The sequence below is a fragment of the Hipposideros armiger genome, unplaced genomic scaffold, assembly GCF_001890085.2.
Source record: "Hipposideros armiger isolate ML-2016 unplaced genomic scaffold, ASM189008v1 scaffold_621, whole genome shotgun sequence".
NCBI classification, from domain to species: Eukaryota; Metazoa; Chordata; class Mammalia; order Chiroptera; family Hipposideridae; genus Hipposideros; species Hipposideros armiger.
The window spans coordinates 908328-925669 of record NW_017731971.1 but is presented as its reverse complement, the minus strand read 5'-3'; the positions used below and the strand labels follow the sequence as shown (position 1 = coordinate 925669).

At 53.4% G+C, this 17342-nt stretch overlaps 2 protein-coding genes across 6 annotated transcripts in view; one reads left to right on the top strand and one right to left on the bottom strand.

Annotated features, from left to right (window-relative positions):
- Positions 1-8434, top strand: part of CERS2 (ceramide synthase 2) — a 10163-nt gene extending 1729 nt beyond the window's left edge. Inside the window, exons 1-11 of one of the 5 annotated variants that reach the window (XM_019625313.1) lie at positions 79-97; positions 4578-4751; positions 5176-5293; positions 5494-5612; positions 5835-5892; positions 5993-6043; positions 6267-6359; positions 6561-6689; positions 6851-6957; positions 7100-7253; positions 7447-8434. In XM_019625313.1, the coding sequence (XP_019480858.1) occupies positions 4579-4751; positions 5176-5293; positions 5494-5612; positions 5835-5892; positions 5993-6043; positions 6267-6359; positions 6561-6689; positions 6851-6957; positions 7100-7253; positions 7447-7581 (1137 nt within the window). In that variant the 5' untranslated portion in view covers positions 79-97; position 4578 and the 3' untranslated portion in view covers positions 7582-8434. Of the gene's footprint in view, positions 1-78; positions 98-158; positions 380-2287; positions 2303-4577; positions 4752-5175; positions 5294-5493; positions 5613-5834; positions 5893-5992; positions 6044-6266; positions 6360-6560; positions 6690-6850; positions 6958-7099; positions 7254-7446 lie in introns of those variants that run through there. The other 4 variants (XM_019625311.1, XM_019625310.1, XM_019625314.1 and 1 more) reach the window with 4 other exon arrangements.
- Positions 8293-17342, bottom strand: part of SETDB1 (SET domain bifurcated histone lysine methyltransferase 1) — a 25197-nt gene continuing 16147 nt past the window's right edge. Inside the window, exons 14-23 of the mRNA XM_019625315.1 lie at positions 16723-17342; positions 16157-16273; positions 12896-13065; positions 11708-12336; positions 10964-10992; positions 10715-10847; positions 10264-10429; positions 9677-9888; positions 9325-9413; positions 8293-9131 (exon numbers count right to left, since the gene is read on the bottom strand). The exon at positions 16723-17342 is cut by the window's right edge and continues 4 nt beyond it. Coding sequence (XP_019480860.1) covers positions 9014-9131; positions 9325-9413; positions 9677-9888; positions 10264-10429; positions 10715-10847; positions 10964-10992; positions 11708-12336; positions 12896-13065; positions 16157-16273; positions 16723-17342 — 2283 coding nt within the window. The 3' untranslated portion in view covers positions 8293-9013. The remainder of the gene's footprint in view (positions 9132-9324; positions 9414-9676; positions 9889-10263; positions 10430-10714; positions 10848-10963; positions 10993-11707; positions 12337-12895; positions 13066-16156; positions 16274-16722) is intronic.

Here is a 17342-nt window from a genome sequence, read left to right as displayed (position 1 = left end):
GGCGCCTGGCGGGAGCGGCCGGCCCCCAGCGCCGCCTGAGGGCCCGCGGGTGCGGGGCGCGCCGCCCCGAGCGCGGAGAGGCCCTCCTGGGCAACAGGTAGGGGTCGCGGGGTGGGCAGCCCGGGCCGCGGGCCCGAGCCACAGGCGTCCCTTTGTGGGGGAGCAGCGAGGCTTGGGGACCGACCCTTTGCGCGCGAGCCCCCCAGCGGAGCGGGGGTCCTGGCCTGGACCGGTGCGAGCCCGGAGTGGGAGCGGAGAGGAGGGTCTTTTTCTTCTTACGCGCGCACGGTGCCCACTCCCAGAGGGAGGTCAGAGCGTCCATGTGCTTAACGGGAAACAGGAAGGAGTGGCTCCGAGAGTCTGCCCCGGCCCCCCAAGGGTAAGGCTCCTAAACCGTTAGGGGGTGTGTGCCCCCCAAGGGTAAGGCTCCTAAACCGTTAGGGGGTGTGTGCCCCCCTAGGGTAAGGCTCCTAAACCGTTAGGGGGTGTGTGTGGCCGGGGCGGAGGGGGAGCTGCTGGTGAAACTGGTTTTCTGTGCCACAGCTTGCGAATTACTGGCCTGCAGGCTCTCTGGCAAGTAGGTTAATTGCAGGTGTGTGGGGTGAGTCTTTGGCCTCAGGTTGGGGGTTTCTCCCTCACCCCAAGCCAGGCTCCTGGCATCCAGACCTGGGCCCAGTCACCCCAGTTGCCAGGGCCAGCTGTCAGGGGCTCCTGAGGAGCGGAGGGAGCCCCTCTTCCCAGAGAATCGAATCTGGGACTTCAGGCAGTCACTTTCACATCTGTGTTGGAGGGGTCACTGTCCCATATCGCAGTCCAGGTGACTGGGCCTGAATGTGGGCGGTGACTGAGCTTGTGATGAGGCTCCTAGGGGTAAGGAGCTGTCTGCAGCCTTGTCCCTCCGGGCCTGGCCCTAATCCTAGAGTGACCTGCACAGACTGTTCTAAAGAGAGTTCCTTGTGTTCCTGGGTACCCACAGTCCGCTCCCTTTAGTGGGGTCTCTGACCAGCTTGCCCCCTGGGCGGAAGGACCTCTTCCCTGTCACTGGCCACAGGCTGGCTGGTCCTTTAATGTGCCTTTCAGCACTGCCTCTCCCCCCCACCCCCCCATCTTCAACCTGCCAGCCTCTTCTTACCCCTGGGTGTCAGTAGTCTCATGCAGTATTTGGGTGTGTTGGGGCCCGTGGTGGGGCAGCCCAGACAAGCTAGATTTTGGGGCGTATGCGGCAGCCTGGAGCCATGACACCTCTTCTTGGCGTCACCCATTGCTTGCAGGCTCCTAGTTCATGACCTGCTGCTGTTGCTGCCTGAAAAGTTTTCAACAAGGAGGACTATTCAGGTCATCTTCCACTTCTTTTGTGTAGTTCCCCAGGTTTCAGTGGAAGCCGGGAGCCTGTGGGACCCTGTGGGACCCCGTCTTTGTCACTCTCTCCTCCATTGCTTATCCTATTATATTTTCCTCAGTTATGCCTCCGAACTCCGAGAGCCAGGGGGACTGTCTTTTCACACTGAGTCCAGGAGATCCCTTTCTCACAGACTCAAACTTCTGCCCTCCCTGCCCTCTGGGTCTCCAAGTCCCCCGGGGGGGACCCTCTGCCCCCTTTCATCCATCTGGGAGAGGTCAGTCAGAGTTGGGGCGAAGGGTGGGGACTGGGCTGAGCCGAGCTCAAGTTCCTGGTAATCTAATGCCATGAATCCCTGCTCTGCTGGCCCCTCTCCAGGCTGCGCCTCCAAAAGTGGCGTCTGTGTTTGTGAGGAGGTGTGTGTGTGTGTGTGTGTGTGTGTCAGTGTCAGAATCTGAGACATACACACACACACACACACACACACACACACACACACCTATTGTCTCTTCGTGTGAGGGGGTGCGGGGGAGTGAATTCAATGAGTGGAAACGTATCTGTAGGTGTGATTTTTTTTTTTCTCCACCAGAAAATCAAATAACTGTTCCCTGAGGGTCAGGGGGCCTGGCGTCCTGACCCCCGCACACAGCCCTCTCTTTTGCCCCAGGCTTTTGGTTATGGGACCCCCTTGTTTGGCTTGGTGTGCTGGTGCCAAGAGCCGCCAGGGCCGCCCCCTGGGAGCAGACCTGTTGGTTCTGTGGGGGTGTGTCAGTGAGGCCAGTGGCGGGAACTCTTGTTGTCCTTCCCCCCATGTTGACTCTGAAGTCCTGACCTCCTGAATCTGGTGTCTCTCCCTGCTGGGCTAGGCCGGGGGTGGGGGGGTGTGTGTGTGTAGTGCTCCTCTGCTAATGGAAGGACCAGGCAGCAAGGGAAGGCTGTGGTCACAGAAAGCCTGAGACCCAGGTGCGGGAAGCCCCCATTACTCTGCACTTCTGACGGCCTGACACCATGCTGTCCTCACAGCTCACACCCGCCTTCCACTCTCCCTGCGTGGAGCAGGAAGGAGACAGGTGCTGTCGTGTCCTGGGGTTCAGATAGATGCCCCATCGCACCATGGAGGCGAGGCGCCTGCCCTTGACTGCTCTGACACCTCTGCCTACCTCCCCAGCCCCTCACCTTCTTTGTTGGAATAGGAAGGGCATCAGACATTCCTGGGCCCCAGGGGTCAGGGGGAGGGGCTCCACCCACCCCTCCAGGACCCCAGCCAGCCCTCTTAATCTTTAATTCTCCAAATGTCCCTGTCTGACCAGGTCGGGACGGGGCCCACCGCCAAGGCCTGCCTGTACCCTTGGCATTAGATCTCAGTGGAGAGCAAACTGGGCTCCAAGAGCCACAGCAGTCAGGTGACTGGGTCAGGTATACTCCCCACCTCCAGTCAGGCTCAGCAGGAAGGTGGGCAGGGGCAGCCAGGGGTGCGCCACAGGGCATCCGCCCTGTCCCTTCTCTATTGCATTTTATACCCCTTTTCTCTAAGAAAAAAAGTGTGTGCGTGCGCAGCTGTGTGGGGAACGTTCCACTGTGGATAATTATGTTTAATTTTGTTCAGTTCAAAAGGCTTCCATCTCTTTAACTAATTAAATATTTATTCTGGCTAAGGTAGAGGGGAAAGGGGGCAGTGCCCTCAGGAGCTGAGACCTGGAATCTGTGTGTGTGTGTGTGTGTGTGTGGGGGGGTATTAGGGGCATGGGAGGTGGCGCTGAAGCTCCTTTGTCAGTGCTGACCTCTGATTCCATCCAAGAGAGCAGTGACCAGGAATGGGGACAAGAGGGTAAAGTCCTTGAGCTGGAATACTGACCCGTGACAGGCTGAGAGGGATTTCGCAAGCGCCTCTGTGGTGGGTGGGGGCGGGGCTGTGGGAGGAGGGGCCAGAGGCCCAGCCCAGCCCAGCTGTGATCTATCTAATGAGACTTCTGCCAGGGGCACCCACAGGTCTCCAGTTCACAGCGAACAATCTCCCCACTCTCTTTCCTCCCTGGTGGGGGTAGCGGAAGGCACGACCACCTTCCCTCTGGGTCAGCTTTTAGTCCCAAGGCCAGCCTGAACACCACCACCTCTCCTCCCACCTGGGAGGGTGAGGAGTCCGCAGCCTGGAAAGCACTGTCCTTGTCACCCTGCTGGCCTTCACTGCTGAGTCCCCGGCCCGCCACTTGTGCTGGTTCCAGCATCACTGACTCTTGGGACCGTCTTGCTGCTTCTCTGGGCTCCGAGCAGCTGCTGCCCCCTCGAGAGCCACAGACCACTTCCTCCTTCATTCAGTGTCCAAGTGGTCATGCCCCTCTGTCGGTCCTTTCTCTTTCAGTGGAGAAAGGGGGAGCTGAGGGTATTTGTGCCGGCTGTCACCCTGCAGACTAGTATTTTATTTTCTGGGGGAGCCTTAACAAGTTTCTAGTTCTGCCAGATGTATTGGTCTGCTGTTTTGATTCCCTGTCCCCCTGCAGCTTTGCCCTCACTTGCCTAGCTAGGGCTCTTCTGCCTGAGTGTAGAGGGTGGGTGGCTTGGCATGGGTGTTAATCTTGTGTGCAAAAGTTTGCTGTCCACTGCTTGTCCTAGAGCTCAGCCTCATTTGGGGACACAATTTTACTTTATTCTGGCCTCTTAATTTTCCCTACGGACCCGCTGCCTAGAAGGGTTATAGGAGAGGGGAAGAGAGGTTTTGCCCCAGCCCTGCAATACGTTTTTTGTGTTTTTTTTTAAATTAAATTTATTGGGGTGACATTGGTTAATACGTGCAATCTGTTTTTGAGCTTCCCCGGCTGGGAAGTTTGCAGTTGTTGCTTGGCTGAGGGGCTGGAGGGGGTGTCTGGAGAGTCGGGGGGAAGGGAGGGTGCCTCTGACTTGACTACAGCCTCCAGGGCCAGAGATCCTGCTTGTCCTCCATGCTGGGGAGGCAGAATGATGGGAGATCTGAGGTTCTTCATTCTAGGGCATCCGGACTTCCGGGAGGGGGGGGGTTGTCAGCATCACCTGCGATTGCTGTAAATAGTAAATGTTAGAACTGGAAACCAGCCACCTTACAGACGAGGACACTGAGTTGGCCAAGGTCACGTGACCAGGACCTGAGCCGAGGGCTTGAGTCTCTGCTCCCTGCCCCTTTTGTTTGCCATGGAAATTGTCATCTCTCTCTGTCCCCCATGGCTGCCCCCTTTGATGCCCTCTACCTTCCCCACGCCTCACTCAGGATGCTCCAGACCTTGTATGATTACTTCTGGTGGGAACGGTTGTGGCTGCCTGTGAACTTAACCTGGGCTGACCTAGAAGACCGAGATGGACGTGTCTACGCCAAAGCCTCAGACCTCTACGTCACACTACCCTTGGCCTTGCTCTTCCTCATCATTCGATACTTCTTTGAGCTGTGAGCATACCCGCCTGCCCCCATGCCCTCCCTGGCTGCCAGCCACACCGCTTCTTGCACTTCAAGTGTCTCTTGCTTTTTAATTGGTCCTGGCCCCTGGTGTTCTGGCCACCCAGGTCCCTGCCTACTGTGTGTCCCCCACTGAAGGCAGCATTGTCTTCCTGAGGGCTCAACACCCTCAGGCCCTTTCTGTCAATGCTTATTTGTTCTCACCCTCCACCCCGCCTGGTCACTCGTGAACACAGGCGCCTTTGTCAGCTATGGGCAGCCCAAGGAGGCCAGAGAAGGGCTTGCCGGGAAACTGAGGCCCAGAATGAAGTTGCCCGAGCTTGCAGTCCTTTCTCCTCCCAGCCTAGGGGGCTACCCAGAGATTGAGGTGCTTCAAGAGAGCCAGACACTTACCACTCTCGTGTTCCTTCCCCAGTTACGTGGCCACACCACTGGCTGCCCTCCTGAATGTCAAGGAGAAAACTCGGCTGCGGGCATCTCCCAACCCCACCTTGGAGCACTTCTACCTGAACAACGGCAAGCATCCCAAACAGGTGTGAACTGCAGCCCCTCTCTGGGCGTTGCTGAGTTCTGGCGGGGAGGGGAGCGGAAGGGAGGGGAGGCATGGGTCGCAGTGCCAGCTCTGGTGGGTGGGAAGGCGGTGGTGCTGACTTGGGTTGTTCATGGGGAAGGGTGAGGGATCGCTGCTGAGCTCTGAAGCGCCATGTGATGATGGCTTCTTCACGACACCCAGGTGGAGGTAGAGCTGTTGTCCCGGCAGAGTGGGCTCTCCGGCCGCCAGGTGGAGCGCTGGTTCCGCCGCCGCCGCAACCAGGACCGGCCCAGTCTCCTCAAGAAGTTCCGAGAGGCCAGGTGGGGCGGCTAGGGCATGCGGAGCTGGGTGGCAGAGGAAGGCCTGGTGTGTCTTGCTGGGAGGGGTGGGGGCAACGGCTGCATGCAGGGTGAGATCTCACCCAGGTGAGATGATTGGGTCATTCGTGATGTTCTGAGATCTCTGGCGTATTTGGTTGGGGCCCGGAGGCTTGTGCCCGCCTCCCACCCCACCCTCCTAGCCATTTCCGCTTCCTTTTCCAGCTGGAGATTCACATTTTACCTGATTGCTTTCATTGCCGGCATGGCTGTCATTGTGGATGTGAGTGGGGATTACTGGGAGGTGGGGGTAAGGTCCCCTGGCAGGTGTGGGGTGGCCATAGAATTTGGGTCTGTCTTTTAACCTCTCACCATCTCTGCAGAAACCCTGGTTCTATGACATGAAGAAAGTTTGGGAGGGATATCCCATACAGGTATGAGGTGGAGTCCTGATTTCCTTATGTGGGGGTAAGAGAATCGGTGTAGGGTGGGACGAGGACACACACACACACTTGTGAAGAGGTGACCTCTGGAACACATGGCACAAGGGACTGGTGTCAGTGCTAAACATAACCTCGGGCCAGAAGGGCTGGGTCTGGAGACGGGAGACGCTGGGTCCCGTGGCTCTGGGCCCTACTTCTCTCTCCTCCCTTCCAGAGCACCATTCCCTCTCAGTACTGGTACTACATGATTGAACTTTCTTTCTACTGGTCCCTGCTCTTCAGCATCGCCTCTGATGTCAAACGGAAGGTGAGTCCATGGGCTGAGCCGTTAAGCCTGAAGCCAACATGGAGTGCTGTGATGAACAGCCTCCCCTGTGATTTCTGGGTGCTTCGGATGGAGCTGTGGGCTGTGGGGAACTGATGGGGAACTGAAAGGGAGCGGGAGGAAGCGGGAATAGCCGGGGCTGAGGTCAGGAATGAGTGCTCTGGAGCTGCCTCTTTTCTGCAGGATTTCAAGGAGCAGATCATCCATCACGTGGCCACCATCATTCTCATCAGCTTCTCCTGGTTTGCCAACTACATCCGGGCGGGGACTCTCATCATGGCTCTGCACGACTCCTCTGACTACCTGCTGGAGGTCAGCAAACCCAGAGGCCCTGGGACAGGCTCTCCTGTCCCTCTGTCCTTTTCCAGGGTGGGGGTGGGGGACACAGAGCCAGTGTGGCGACCGGGGTGTATGTGTGAATGTGCATGGGGGAAGTCAGGGAACCGCAATGACGGGTGGGGTTCCCCGTGCAGTCAGCCAAGATGTTCAACTACGCGGGATGGAAAAACACCTGCAACAACATCTTCATTGTCTTCGCCATCGTCTTCATCATCACCCGACTGGTCATCCTGCCCTTCTGGTGAGTAGGCAGCTGGTCCGAACCAGGGGTCCTGCCTCCCCACTGTTAACCTGTCCTCCACCCTGCCCTCCCTGCCCTTACCTGGCCCCCATCCTGACCCCTCCCTGCGGGGTTTACAGTTCTACCCCCTTCCTGTACCCAGGATCCTGCACTGCACCGTGGTATACCCGCTGGAGCTCTATCCCGCCTTCTTCGGCTATTACTTCTTCAATTCTATGATGGGCGTGCTACAAATGCTGCATATCTTCTGGGCCTACCTCATTTTGCGGATGGCCCACAAGTTCATAACTGGAAAGGTGAAAGCTCTGTCCGTTTTGTAGGCCCTACTACGCTTAACTCTAGAAGCTGCCCAAACTCGCTCCCCTACGGGGAAGCAACCCTCTGAAAAACTACGGTGGGGCCCTGGGTGTAGCTGGACCGAGCCTGCGCAGAGAGGCAGTCCTTAGGGCTCGGAGGACGTGGAGTAACCCTTCTTATCCCTTTCCACAGCAGGTAGAAGATGAACGCAGTGACCGGGAAGAAACGGAGAGCTCCGAGGGGGAGGAGGCAGCGGCTGGGGGAGCCAAGAGCCGGCCCCTAGCCAACGGCCACCCCATCCTCAACAACCATCGTAAGAATGACTGAACCATTGTCCCTGCCGCCTCAGATTAATGCGTAAAGCCAAGGAACCACCCCACCCTCCCCACAGGGTCACTTTAAGCTCTGGAGAGAAAGGCAAAAGCCGGAGGAAAGGCTTCTTCTCTGTGCCCCACCCCTTGCTTGTCACTCAGTTGCCTTTAAACCAAATCCTAACCAGCCTGTCCCCAGGTCTCTACCTGGGGAGGCTGGTTATGTCCTTTGTCAGGGGTGGGCGGAGGGTGGTCTCATTTCCCACGTTGCCCTTTCTATTGCTTTCAGGACCCTTCCTCAGCTCTGGGGGTGGGGGCTGCAACTCACATTCCTTATCCTTCAGAAGTTGGCCATTTGCCTTTGACCCCCTGAACTCCACAGCCAGGGTCGTGCCTTACTGTCCCATCTGTGGGCCTCATTCTGCCAAAGCTGGACCAGGGCTCACCTTTCTAAGCTCCCTCACTTGGACCAGAAACCAAAGCTGAGACGTTAACTGTTTCTCTCCTAAGATGCAAATGAATTGAGTGGAGGAGGGTGCACATGACCCTTCCCCTACCTCTGCCAAAAAGTGGGGGCCATACCGGGGACTGCTCAGTCTGTGTAACTACTTCTCTGCCAGCTGTCCCTGTAGTCACAGGTCCAGGATCTTACTGCCTCCTTTCTCTGGCCTCTTCCCCTAGGCTAGCTGGTTTGGAGTAGAATGGCAACTAGTTCTAATTTTTTTTTATTTATTAAACATTTGGGGTTTTGGTTTTAAAGCCAGAATTACAGCTAGCACCTGGCATTTTAGCAGAGGGACCACATCAGACCAAAATGTACTGTTAATGGTTTTTTTAATTAAAATATATTAAAGATTAAGTAAAACATGGCAACAAGTGTCTGAGACTATTGGGAATTGAGAAGGGGGAATCAACTAAATAAAGTAAGGTCGTCTTCCTCATGGTTATATAACAATTTGTTTCAAATTTCACGTGGCAAATAAGAAAAAGCAAAGGTAGAGAAGGTTCGAGACTAATGACAGCTGCCCACTGGGAAGGACGGGGGCGAAGAGGCCTCTCATGGAAAGACCCAGAACTGGGAACATGGAGGCTGAGGGAGAGAAAAATCAAATCACGATCTTCGTCTTAACATCTTGTTGAAAGACTTTCAAGAAACGATACAAACCAGGGGTAGTAAGATACACAGCCCTCATTTCGGGAATCAAGTTTGTTAGAAGCATGAACAAGTGTCGGATGGTGGGGATGACCAACAGGACGGAGGGTTATCAGGCCCAGGCTGCTAGCACCACACTGGAAGGGGTCTCCCGATCCAGAACCCCCATTCCTATTGCCTAGGAGCTGGGGGCGTAGCTAGACTGGAGAGCTGGGGTCAGAGCTGAACAGTCAGGCAGGCCCTGTTCCTGAGGAGGGCAGGCCGGGGAGGGTGCAGGGGAGGCGGCAGCCACGCTCTAGAGCAGACGTCCTCGGCACTCGATGGCCCCGCAGCAGCACAGCAGCTCCTTGCCTTCCACGCTGCCCACCTCGTAGTTGTAGTCCCAAGTCAGTTCTGTCCCAGCCCGGATTCTCCTACACAGGGAGACAAGGGGGGCGTGTGGGAGGACAGCAGGTAGCCCAGGTGCCCGGGGCTGCGCGTGTGCGGGTGGAGCTGGGTTCCCAGTGGATCACAGGAGGGGCCCCAGAATTGCACAAGTCCTTGCCCCTCCTCACCCCCGGGGCTTCTTTCCCTCCCCACACACCCCCTTTCCTGACTCCCTCTTACTTGCTGGCAAAGAAGGCCACCCAGGGGAAGCGAAGGTCATGGGTATCCACAAAGACATTCTGGACAAACAGGTTGGGGCTGCAACTGTGCTGTAGGTTTAAGGACAGGGTCAGTCAGAACCACGGAAACAGGATCCGGCTTGGTGGGGGGAGTGAGGGCTGGAGGAAAACTATGCCGTCGGATCGTCCCCGTCAGGGCAGAGGAGTTTTAAAAGAAGGCTACCGCTTTAAGATCCTTTGAGATCAACGATTTGTAACAAGAACAGGTGGGTTTCTACAGTGGCGTTAAAAGCACTAGAATTTGAGGACCCTGGAATAACCCGGCATCTAGACGTGCGGGAAAGGGGTCTCACATTGAGGTAGCGGCCCAGGTTGCCTTCCAGCTTGGCATCGATGATGTAGCAGGACTCCTCGCCATCATAGAACTGGCGGGTGTTCTTCCGTACGGGCGCGCTCTCCCCCTTCTCCGCCGATGCCATGTTGGTGGACTTAATGGCGATCCCATGGGTTGACTTAAGGGCAAAGCCTCGGGTTGATTTTACTGCCACCTGGCGCTTCATCGGACCTGGACAGGAAGAACAGCGTCAGGACCCAACCCAACTCATGACTGGATGGACATTCTACCCCCATCTTCATCCCATCGACGGCAGCGCAGGAGTAACAGTAAGTTGGGACTGAAGCAAAGATCGTAGGTGGCGGTTTTTTCCAAGCAGGATTAGATATGCTGGATAAAGGAGCTGAGGGGAAGAGCTGGGAATCGGAAAGAAGAAAGGAAGGGGTTGTGTCAAACAGAAGTAACAGTCTAGCCAGGAGCCAGGGAGCCTCCCAGAGATGCGCCAACTCTCAGGATCTCAATGCCCCCGTTCTTCACCTTCCTTTCAAACTCCTCTACCCAACTTGCCTACGGTGCCTACCACCCCCCTAAATTCTTCCAGACTACCGGACATGTTCTTCTTGTCCTCAAAGTCATCTCCTTCAGAGCCAGAGGAGATGGTCTGGATATCATCGCTGTCAACGGCTGTGGCCGAAGTCTGACCAACGGTGGGCTTCCGGCTGGTCCCACTCTCGCCCTCACTTTCTGTGCTGCTCGACAGTGTCAGGACATCCTGAGAAGGCAGAAGGGCAAGGAGAAGGAAGAAGCGTCAATGGAGGGGGCCCTTCAAGCTCCTGCTCTTACCTGCGCTCAGGCGGAAAGGGGCTCAGGCTACAGCGAGGGGAAGATCGGATGCTGGATGGAGGAAAACAAGGCAGGAAGGCAAGGCAAAGCAGCCCGGAAAGAAAGCTCTAACAGCAATTACAGCGAAGGGCCTGAGGTGAGGAGGACGTCCCTCCACTCAGACTCTGAATCAGACAGGGCTGGTGAGGTAGCGCGTTGAGACAAGGTCACTCACATCCGGGTGGGACTGAGCTGAGGCCAAGTGCCGTCGGCTCTGGTGCATACTCGTCTTACTGGGCGGGCGGCGAAGTCCTTCCATCTTCGAGGGAGTAGGGTTGTAACCGTAATTTCGAGAGCTCTCAGTAACTCTGAGGGGAGGGGAAGGAGCGAGAGGGGTCAGGTTATGGCCTGCTTTTCTCTGGCTTCTTTTGGAGGATGGAAATAAGAAGGCAGACTTGGAAACAGGTCAAAAGGAGGCACTTACATTGACATCTTGGGTCGGTCGTCAGGGTCCTGGAAGAGAGAGCAAGTGGAGGGTTAAACGTTTCTAAGGTCCTAGGGAACAAATCCAATATTTAGACTTCAGCTCAAATGACTTCCAAAGCCATTAGCCAGGGGGGAGTTAAGCTCTCTCAAGTGAGGTGTGTAATGATTCACTTGGAGAAGTGACTGCAGCCTGACAGCGACCATCGTATTCTCACCAGCAAACCCCCCGGCAGAGGTCTTCAACCCTCCCCAAAAGGGCATCAAACGCTTATGGAGAAAGAGCATGGGCAGAGTCTTGAAAGGATAAGGGACACAGTTTGCTACCTGAAATGTGGTCGGTTTCAACATCATTACAAGTCACTTATAAACCCTTCACTCTGGGGCCGGCCCAGTGGCTCAGTTGGTTAAGAGCTCGCTCAAGAGTTTGAGCTCTGAGCAACAGCGGTTCAAGTCCCGGCCCAAGCTGAGCTGCCAACAGGTGGCAGGATGGCTCAGCTAAAAAAAATAAATAAATAAACCCTTCACTCTGGAAATGAAGCAACCCAGCAGGTTGATTTTCAAATAATTTGGTTCTTTAAACAAACACTAGGATTGTGTTGGCTGGAGGAGGAGATAATCAGGTTTGCCACAGAAAGAGCCACTAAGTAAATAATCTACATGTGAAGACTCCTGGTGAGACGGCATGGAGCCTGTATGGCACCGAGGTCCCACAAAAGCCACCGCTCTTTCTGGCACTGCTTACCTCTTTCTTGGCTGGCTTGTTGTCTCCCTCATCCTTGAAGGCCAGCCCGGAGGTGGAGGCCTTCTCGGCTTCCCCTCGGCCTCCCCCAGCCCGGCCGTCCCCACCTTCGCTGGTCTTGAAGGAAGACTGGCTGTCCATGTCAGCAAAGCCACCTTCACTGACACTATTGCAGCTCAACCACGAGGCCACCTTGTTCTTGGGTGTCTCTTCAGAGGAAGGTGGATTGCAGCCACCCAGAGAGATGGGGAGAGGGACAGGAATATGTGGGGGCCCGAGGTCTGGGGGGCGCGAGTCCTTGGAAGCCGTCTCAGACAACCCGTTCTCCTTCTGGCCGCGCGTCTGCCGCCGGGTGGCATAGCTGCGCCACACTGAGCTGGTGCTGAAGTCCTCGTCCTTACAGAAGTTGTCGTCCGAGCTGTCGTCGTTGGACTCTTCGGGGTCCTCGGTGCCGCTGTTGCCGTCCTCCTGGTCCTTCAAGTCCACGCCGCTGCTGTCCGAGGAGCAGGGGGCGTCGCTCTCGTAACCCTCCTTGAAGTTCTCCACGCTCTCGATGTGGTCCAGGTTGGCGAAGTACTCGTCGCCCATTTCCAGGCCCTCCTTGTCTGCGAAGTCGTCTGTCAGGATTTTGCCTAGAAAGGAAGAAAAGTAAAGGCCTTCCAGGGTTATGAGGATCGTTCAGAAAGAGCAAGGGTCGTCCCACCAATACCCAGCCCACCAGCACAGTCCGATGTCTCCACTATGGAGTCTCGTCGCCTTTGTGCCGTTGCCAGGAGAGCACGCGGAGCTTACTGTGGTTTTACATCTTGCTTTCTAGCTCCCCACTCACCCTTCCTCTTGACTCTGTTTCCCATGAGAGTTCTCAGCTCCACCAAAAGACCTCTGGGTGGAGCGGAGTGACAGGGTCGAGTGATATGGGAGAAAATGATACCCTGGACTCAACCGCCACGTCCTTCCGAAACTGCACACCCAGTTTCACCCCTTGCCATTCTTGTCCTTAGGAAGCACTTCTGTGCCTTCCTCGTCCACCCAGGTGGGCACGTCACTTGTCACGTTCTTTACAGAAGAAAATCTGGGCCTCCTGTGAGTCCCAGTTCATATGTCAAGCTTTTTTTTCTTATGTTCAAACTTGTCCCTGATTCATTTCCCCACTACATCCCAACCCAAGACAGCAAACCTTTCGTCACCGACCTGCATAGATACAGACAAAGGAGCCCTTGGCGATGTCATCCAAGCAGCGGATACCCCAGCCCTTGTTCTGCGTCTTGAATAGCTGGAGCCGAACCTGGAGTCCGTGCTGCACCAACCGGTTTGTGCACATGTTTGGGTCACATTTGCAGCGTTTGTTACACTCATAAACTCTGGAAGGAGGTTGCAAGAAAATCAATCATGACACGATCACTAGAGCATGTCTTAAATCCACACAACTGTTAAGAGTGCTTACGGTATCATCACTTGTTAGGGAATGACCAAGTGAGAGCATTTATTGAACTGTCTATGCTCTTTTGACTCATTTTGGGAACACAGCCCAAGGAAATAATTCAGGAGGGGGAAAAGTGATTTCTACAAGTACTTAGAGCACTGCAGTTAGTAACAGTGAATACCAGAATGACTGACCTGGAGAAAAGCTCGGCAACTATGATGTGGGCAGGTAAGAGCCATTAAAAGTAGGTAAGCTATGTCAATGTGTAAAAATCGACGCATGGATAAAAGATATGTGAGAAATGCAGAAGCCAATATAGGAGATACTGAAAGGGAGGAAAGAAGACGAACTGGTACTCAAGTTCATGGGATTCTTCTTTTGGTCAAGTTGATTTTCATTCTTCTGTTTTAACGTTTTTAAACACACCAAGAGCTGTGCCAGACACTGGGGACACAATGGTGGAAAACGTAACCTCTAATCTCAGGGAGCTCACGTTCTATATCTAGTTCAAGGGATTTAACAACATTTTTAAAGTAAACTGTTGAGGTTAATCAGAGATCTAGGAAATATGGTCATTAAAGGAAGTAGTTTTATAGCGAGAGAACTGCTAGTCTTTCCAGGTGTCAGTGTTTCTGCTCTACCTGCTGTGCTGTTAGGATTTGACTTCTGATTTTCCTGGTATGGAAACTGAAGGGAGACGTTTATCGTTGGAAAGATGACACGAGTCCAATTAGTTGGTTGATGACGTTCGCCTTATCCCTCTGGACAAAGACGGTCAGAGTAGGTTCTATTTATTGAGCATATGCTTTGGGTTTAGCATCGTGTCACTGCTTTACATACAGTCTCTTCTTCTATCCTCAAAGCAGCCCTATGAGGGTGGTGTTGTTGTTTTTTTAAACTTTAAATGCATTATTAAAGCATAACACACAGAGAAGAGTGGACACATAAGTCTACAGCTCAACGAATTTTCACAAAAACACTATGGAACCAGCAACCATATTAAGAAATGGCTTAGTTCAGTCCCTTAAAACCCCATTGGGGATGGGGTGGGGGTGTCAGTGTTCATATCCTGTTTGCTGCCGAAGAGCCAGGATCAGCTTGGGAGGGAGGAGGCAGAATCTGAACTCAGGTTTAATCACCAGATGAAACGTCCAGAGAGCTACACTGAGTATCACTCATTCATTCACCAAAATGTGTTTGAGTTGTTCCTATGTGCCAGGCACTGGGTAAGTTAGCTGCTGGTGATACAGCCAGCAGGGAGCAAGACAGATAAGCTTCCCCACCCCCATGAAGCTTACATTCTAATGGGAAAGACAGAACAAAAACAAGTCAACAAATATAATAAACGCCAAGTTGTCACAGATGCTATAAAGGACACACACAGGACGCTCGCTGAGAGAACTGAGGGAGTGCCAATGACCTAGTTTTAGAGTGACCAGGAAAGGTTTCTCTGAGGAGGTGAACACAGAGCTGAGAGAGCTCAAGGTTAAGGAAGGTAACTACGCAAAGGACAGTGGGAGGATGCCAAGAAGAGGGCACAGTATGTACAAAGGCCCTGGAGGTAGGCTGGCAGACACTGGGTGAACTGGATCTGGGAAGTGAAAAGTATCAATGTGGCTGGAACAGTTCTGGAGGGAGAGAGATAGGAAGAGGCAAGATAGTGCAGTGTCTTGTGACCCAAGATTAAGTTAGAATAAAATCCAAAGTACAGTGGGAAGCCATTAGAGAGTTTTAAGCAGGGGAGTGACATATTATTTGTGATTATTTGAAACCGTTTTTATGAAACATTTCAAACATGTAAAAAAGATACAATGAACACTTACCTACCACCCAGCATTATCAAGTCTAAACATTGTTACAAGATTCACATATTTTGTTTGTAGTGAAAACATAAAATGATACAGTGAAGCAGCGAAAGCTAATAACTGTCTTTTTCCTCTGCTTAGTTTTCAACGTCTCAGACACAGCAGGTTTTCTATCAAATGGTTCATTTTTCCCGAAGGCTCTCCTGCAGCCAGGTCTGGCTGTTCTCCACACCCAGCACAGTCAGCCTGGAAGCCCCCTTTCCCTTCACTATCATCTGTGGGGTCCCCCTCACCCCCCTTTTGAGTTTCAAGATCCTGTTTCCTGGATTCGTATGCTTTGCTCTCTCTTGACTTTATCCCCTCATTCTGGTAAACATTTCGTAACTTCTGAGAAGGGGAGTAATGGAAAATTTTGAGGTAGTTCACGTCCTAAAAGACATCTTTAGCCTGCTCTAACGCTCAACTGACAGTTTGCCTGGGTTTAGAACTCCAGGTTAGAAATCATTTCCCTGAGAATTCTGAGAGGATTCCCTAATTGTCATCTAGTTTCCAATGTTGCTTTTGAGAAGGCTAAAGTCATTTTGAATATTTTCTTGTGTGATCTATTTCTCTTCTCTAGAAGCTTTTAGGATTTTCTTTTTGTCCTCAGTGTTATTATCGTGTGTTTTAGTGTGGGTCTATTTTCATCCATTACGCTAGGACCTGACTGGCCCTTTCAGTTTGGAAACAGGCTCTTCACTTACGGGAAAATATCTGAATTACTTCATTGATGCCCTTCTCCTCTCTTCTGTTCTCTCTGCTAATTATGCATCTTGAGCCCTGGGCTTGTTAGCGCACTTCCTCTTACGTGACCCTTTTCCCGGTCCCCTCTGTTCCTGACCTGTCCTTCTCCAGCGCACATGCTGGCTCCGCCGCCTCCGCTCCATTTCTGGTTGGAGAGCTGAGGGCAATCTGTTAGGACGTTCATGCAGCTATAAAATTAAGATCACCTTTGATCGCAACAGAAAATTGCTAGACACTTTTCAATCATTCTATGTCTTCATTTCAAGGAAAGTCCAAGTAAGAAACTTGTGCTGGGATTTCAGGAAATAAGATTTAATTGATAACATGCCTGTTTCAGTTATTCTATTCTTGGTTCCAAGTTTTAGAATTCTGATGGTTCCTACAAGCATAGAAAACCAAGAATGAGCCCTTCAGTGAGGCGCTTTGCTTTCCCCTACTTACCCGGTGGGCAGGCACTCCTCCAGCCTCTTGTACTGGTAGCCAGAGTTGGGGTTGGTTTGGCCACCGGGGGTGCAGGCCGTAGCCTGGATAGTGAGCTGATGGCAGGCACATTTGGACCTGTATGTGATAGAAAGTATGACAGCTAGAGCTGTGAGATTTTCTTTAGAGGCAAGAAGCACTGATAAAAGGATGGGGATAAGGTGGGGATATTTCTTTTTATTCTCTCATACATGTAAATGAGAAAGGGAAAGACAGAGTAAGAATGTGACAGAGTGCGAGTAAGACAGAGAGACAGATGATGAAATTGAAAGCATGGTGGAGGGAAGCAAAGGAAAAGGAGGAGAAGCAGAGACAGAAACACATGTACCCAGTGGTGTGCAGTGGGGCAAGTCAGGCCCAGCACCCCTATCTCACAGCTCTCATGGAGGCCTCAAGGCAGGAGCTCAGCTGAGGAAGGAGGTAAAGGGAGGTGGGGAAAGGCATGCAGACATAAGACACAGGAAGAGATGGAACCAAAGGCGGCCACAGCAAAGCGGAGGGGGCCAGCAACAGCCCTACCGACTCACTTGTCCCGGCACCCGTCCTTGCAGTCACAGCCAACCAGGAATTCGGGGCCCGTGTTAATGAAAACACCCTTGCCCGGGATTCGTTCCTTGCTGTAGGCCACCTGGGGTGGAGGCGTTGTGTCAATCTCATTGACACAAGATAGGGGAACATCTTCTTTCCCGTAGGTGATGTCCAAAATATAGTAAAAAGGCTTAAAGGGCTGAAACTTCCGGTCCACAAGAACATATGGATCCAAACAGAACATCTCCAGGAAGAGGAAGTCACAACCAGTCTCAAAAAGGTAGCGTTCGATTTCCTGCATTGTCCGCAGGCAGAGGCCGCAGGGCGTCTTATAGATAACGTGAAAGCCCATCTTGCGGTTTACCCGGCGCCGGGCTGTCATCCTCCGGAAGTCGTAGAGCAGTGGGACGAGCAGAGGGTTCTTGCCCCGGTACTGCTCGCTTCTGATAGGTCTGACTCGAGACAGGCAAGTATAGCTGCAGACGTGAGGTAAGTAGAAAAGCTTCTCCATGGGGGCGCGGTAGGAGGGCTCTGCCGGGGCCCGCTCCAGCATGCCGTGGAAGGCTGGGAAGGCTGGGAGGGCTGGGAGGGCTGTGGGGGCTGGGGGAGCTGGGGGAGC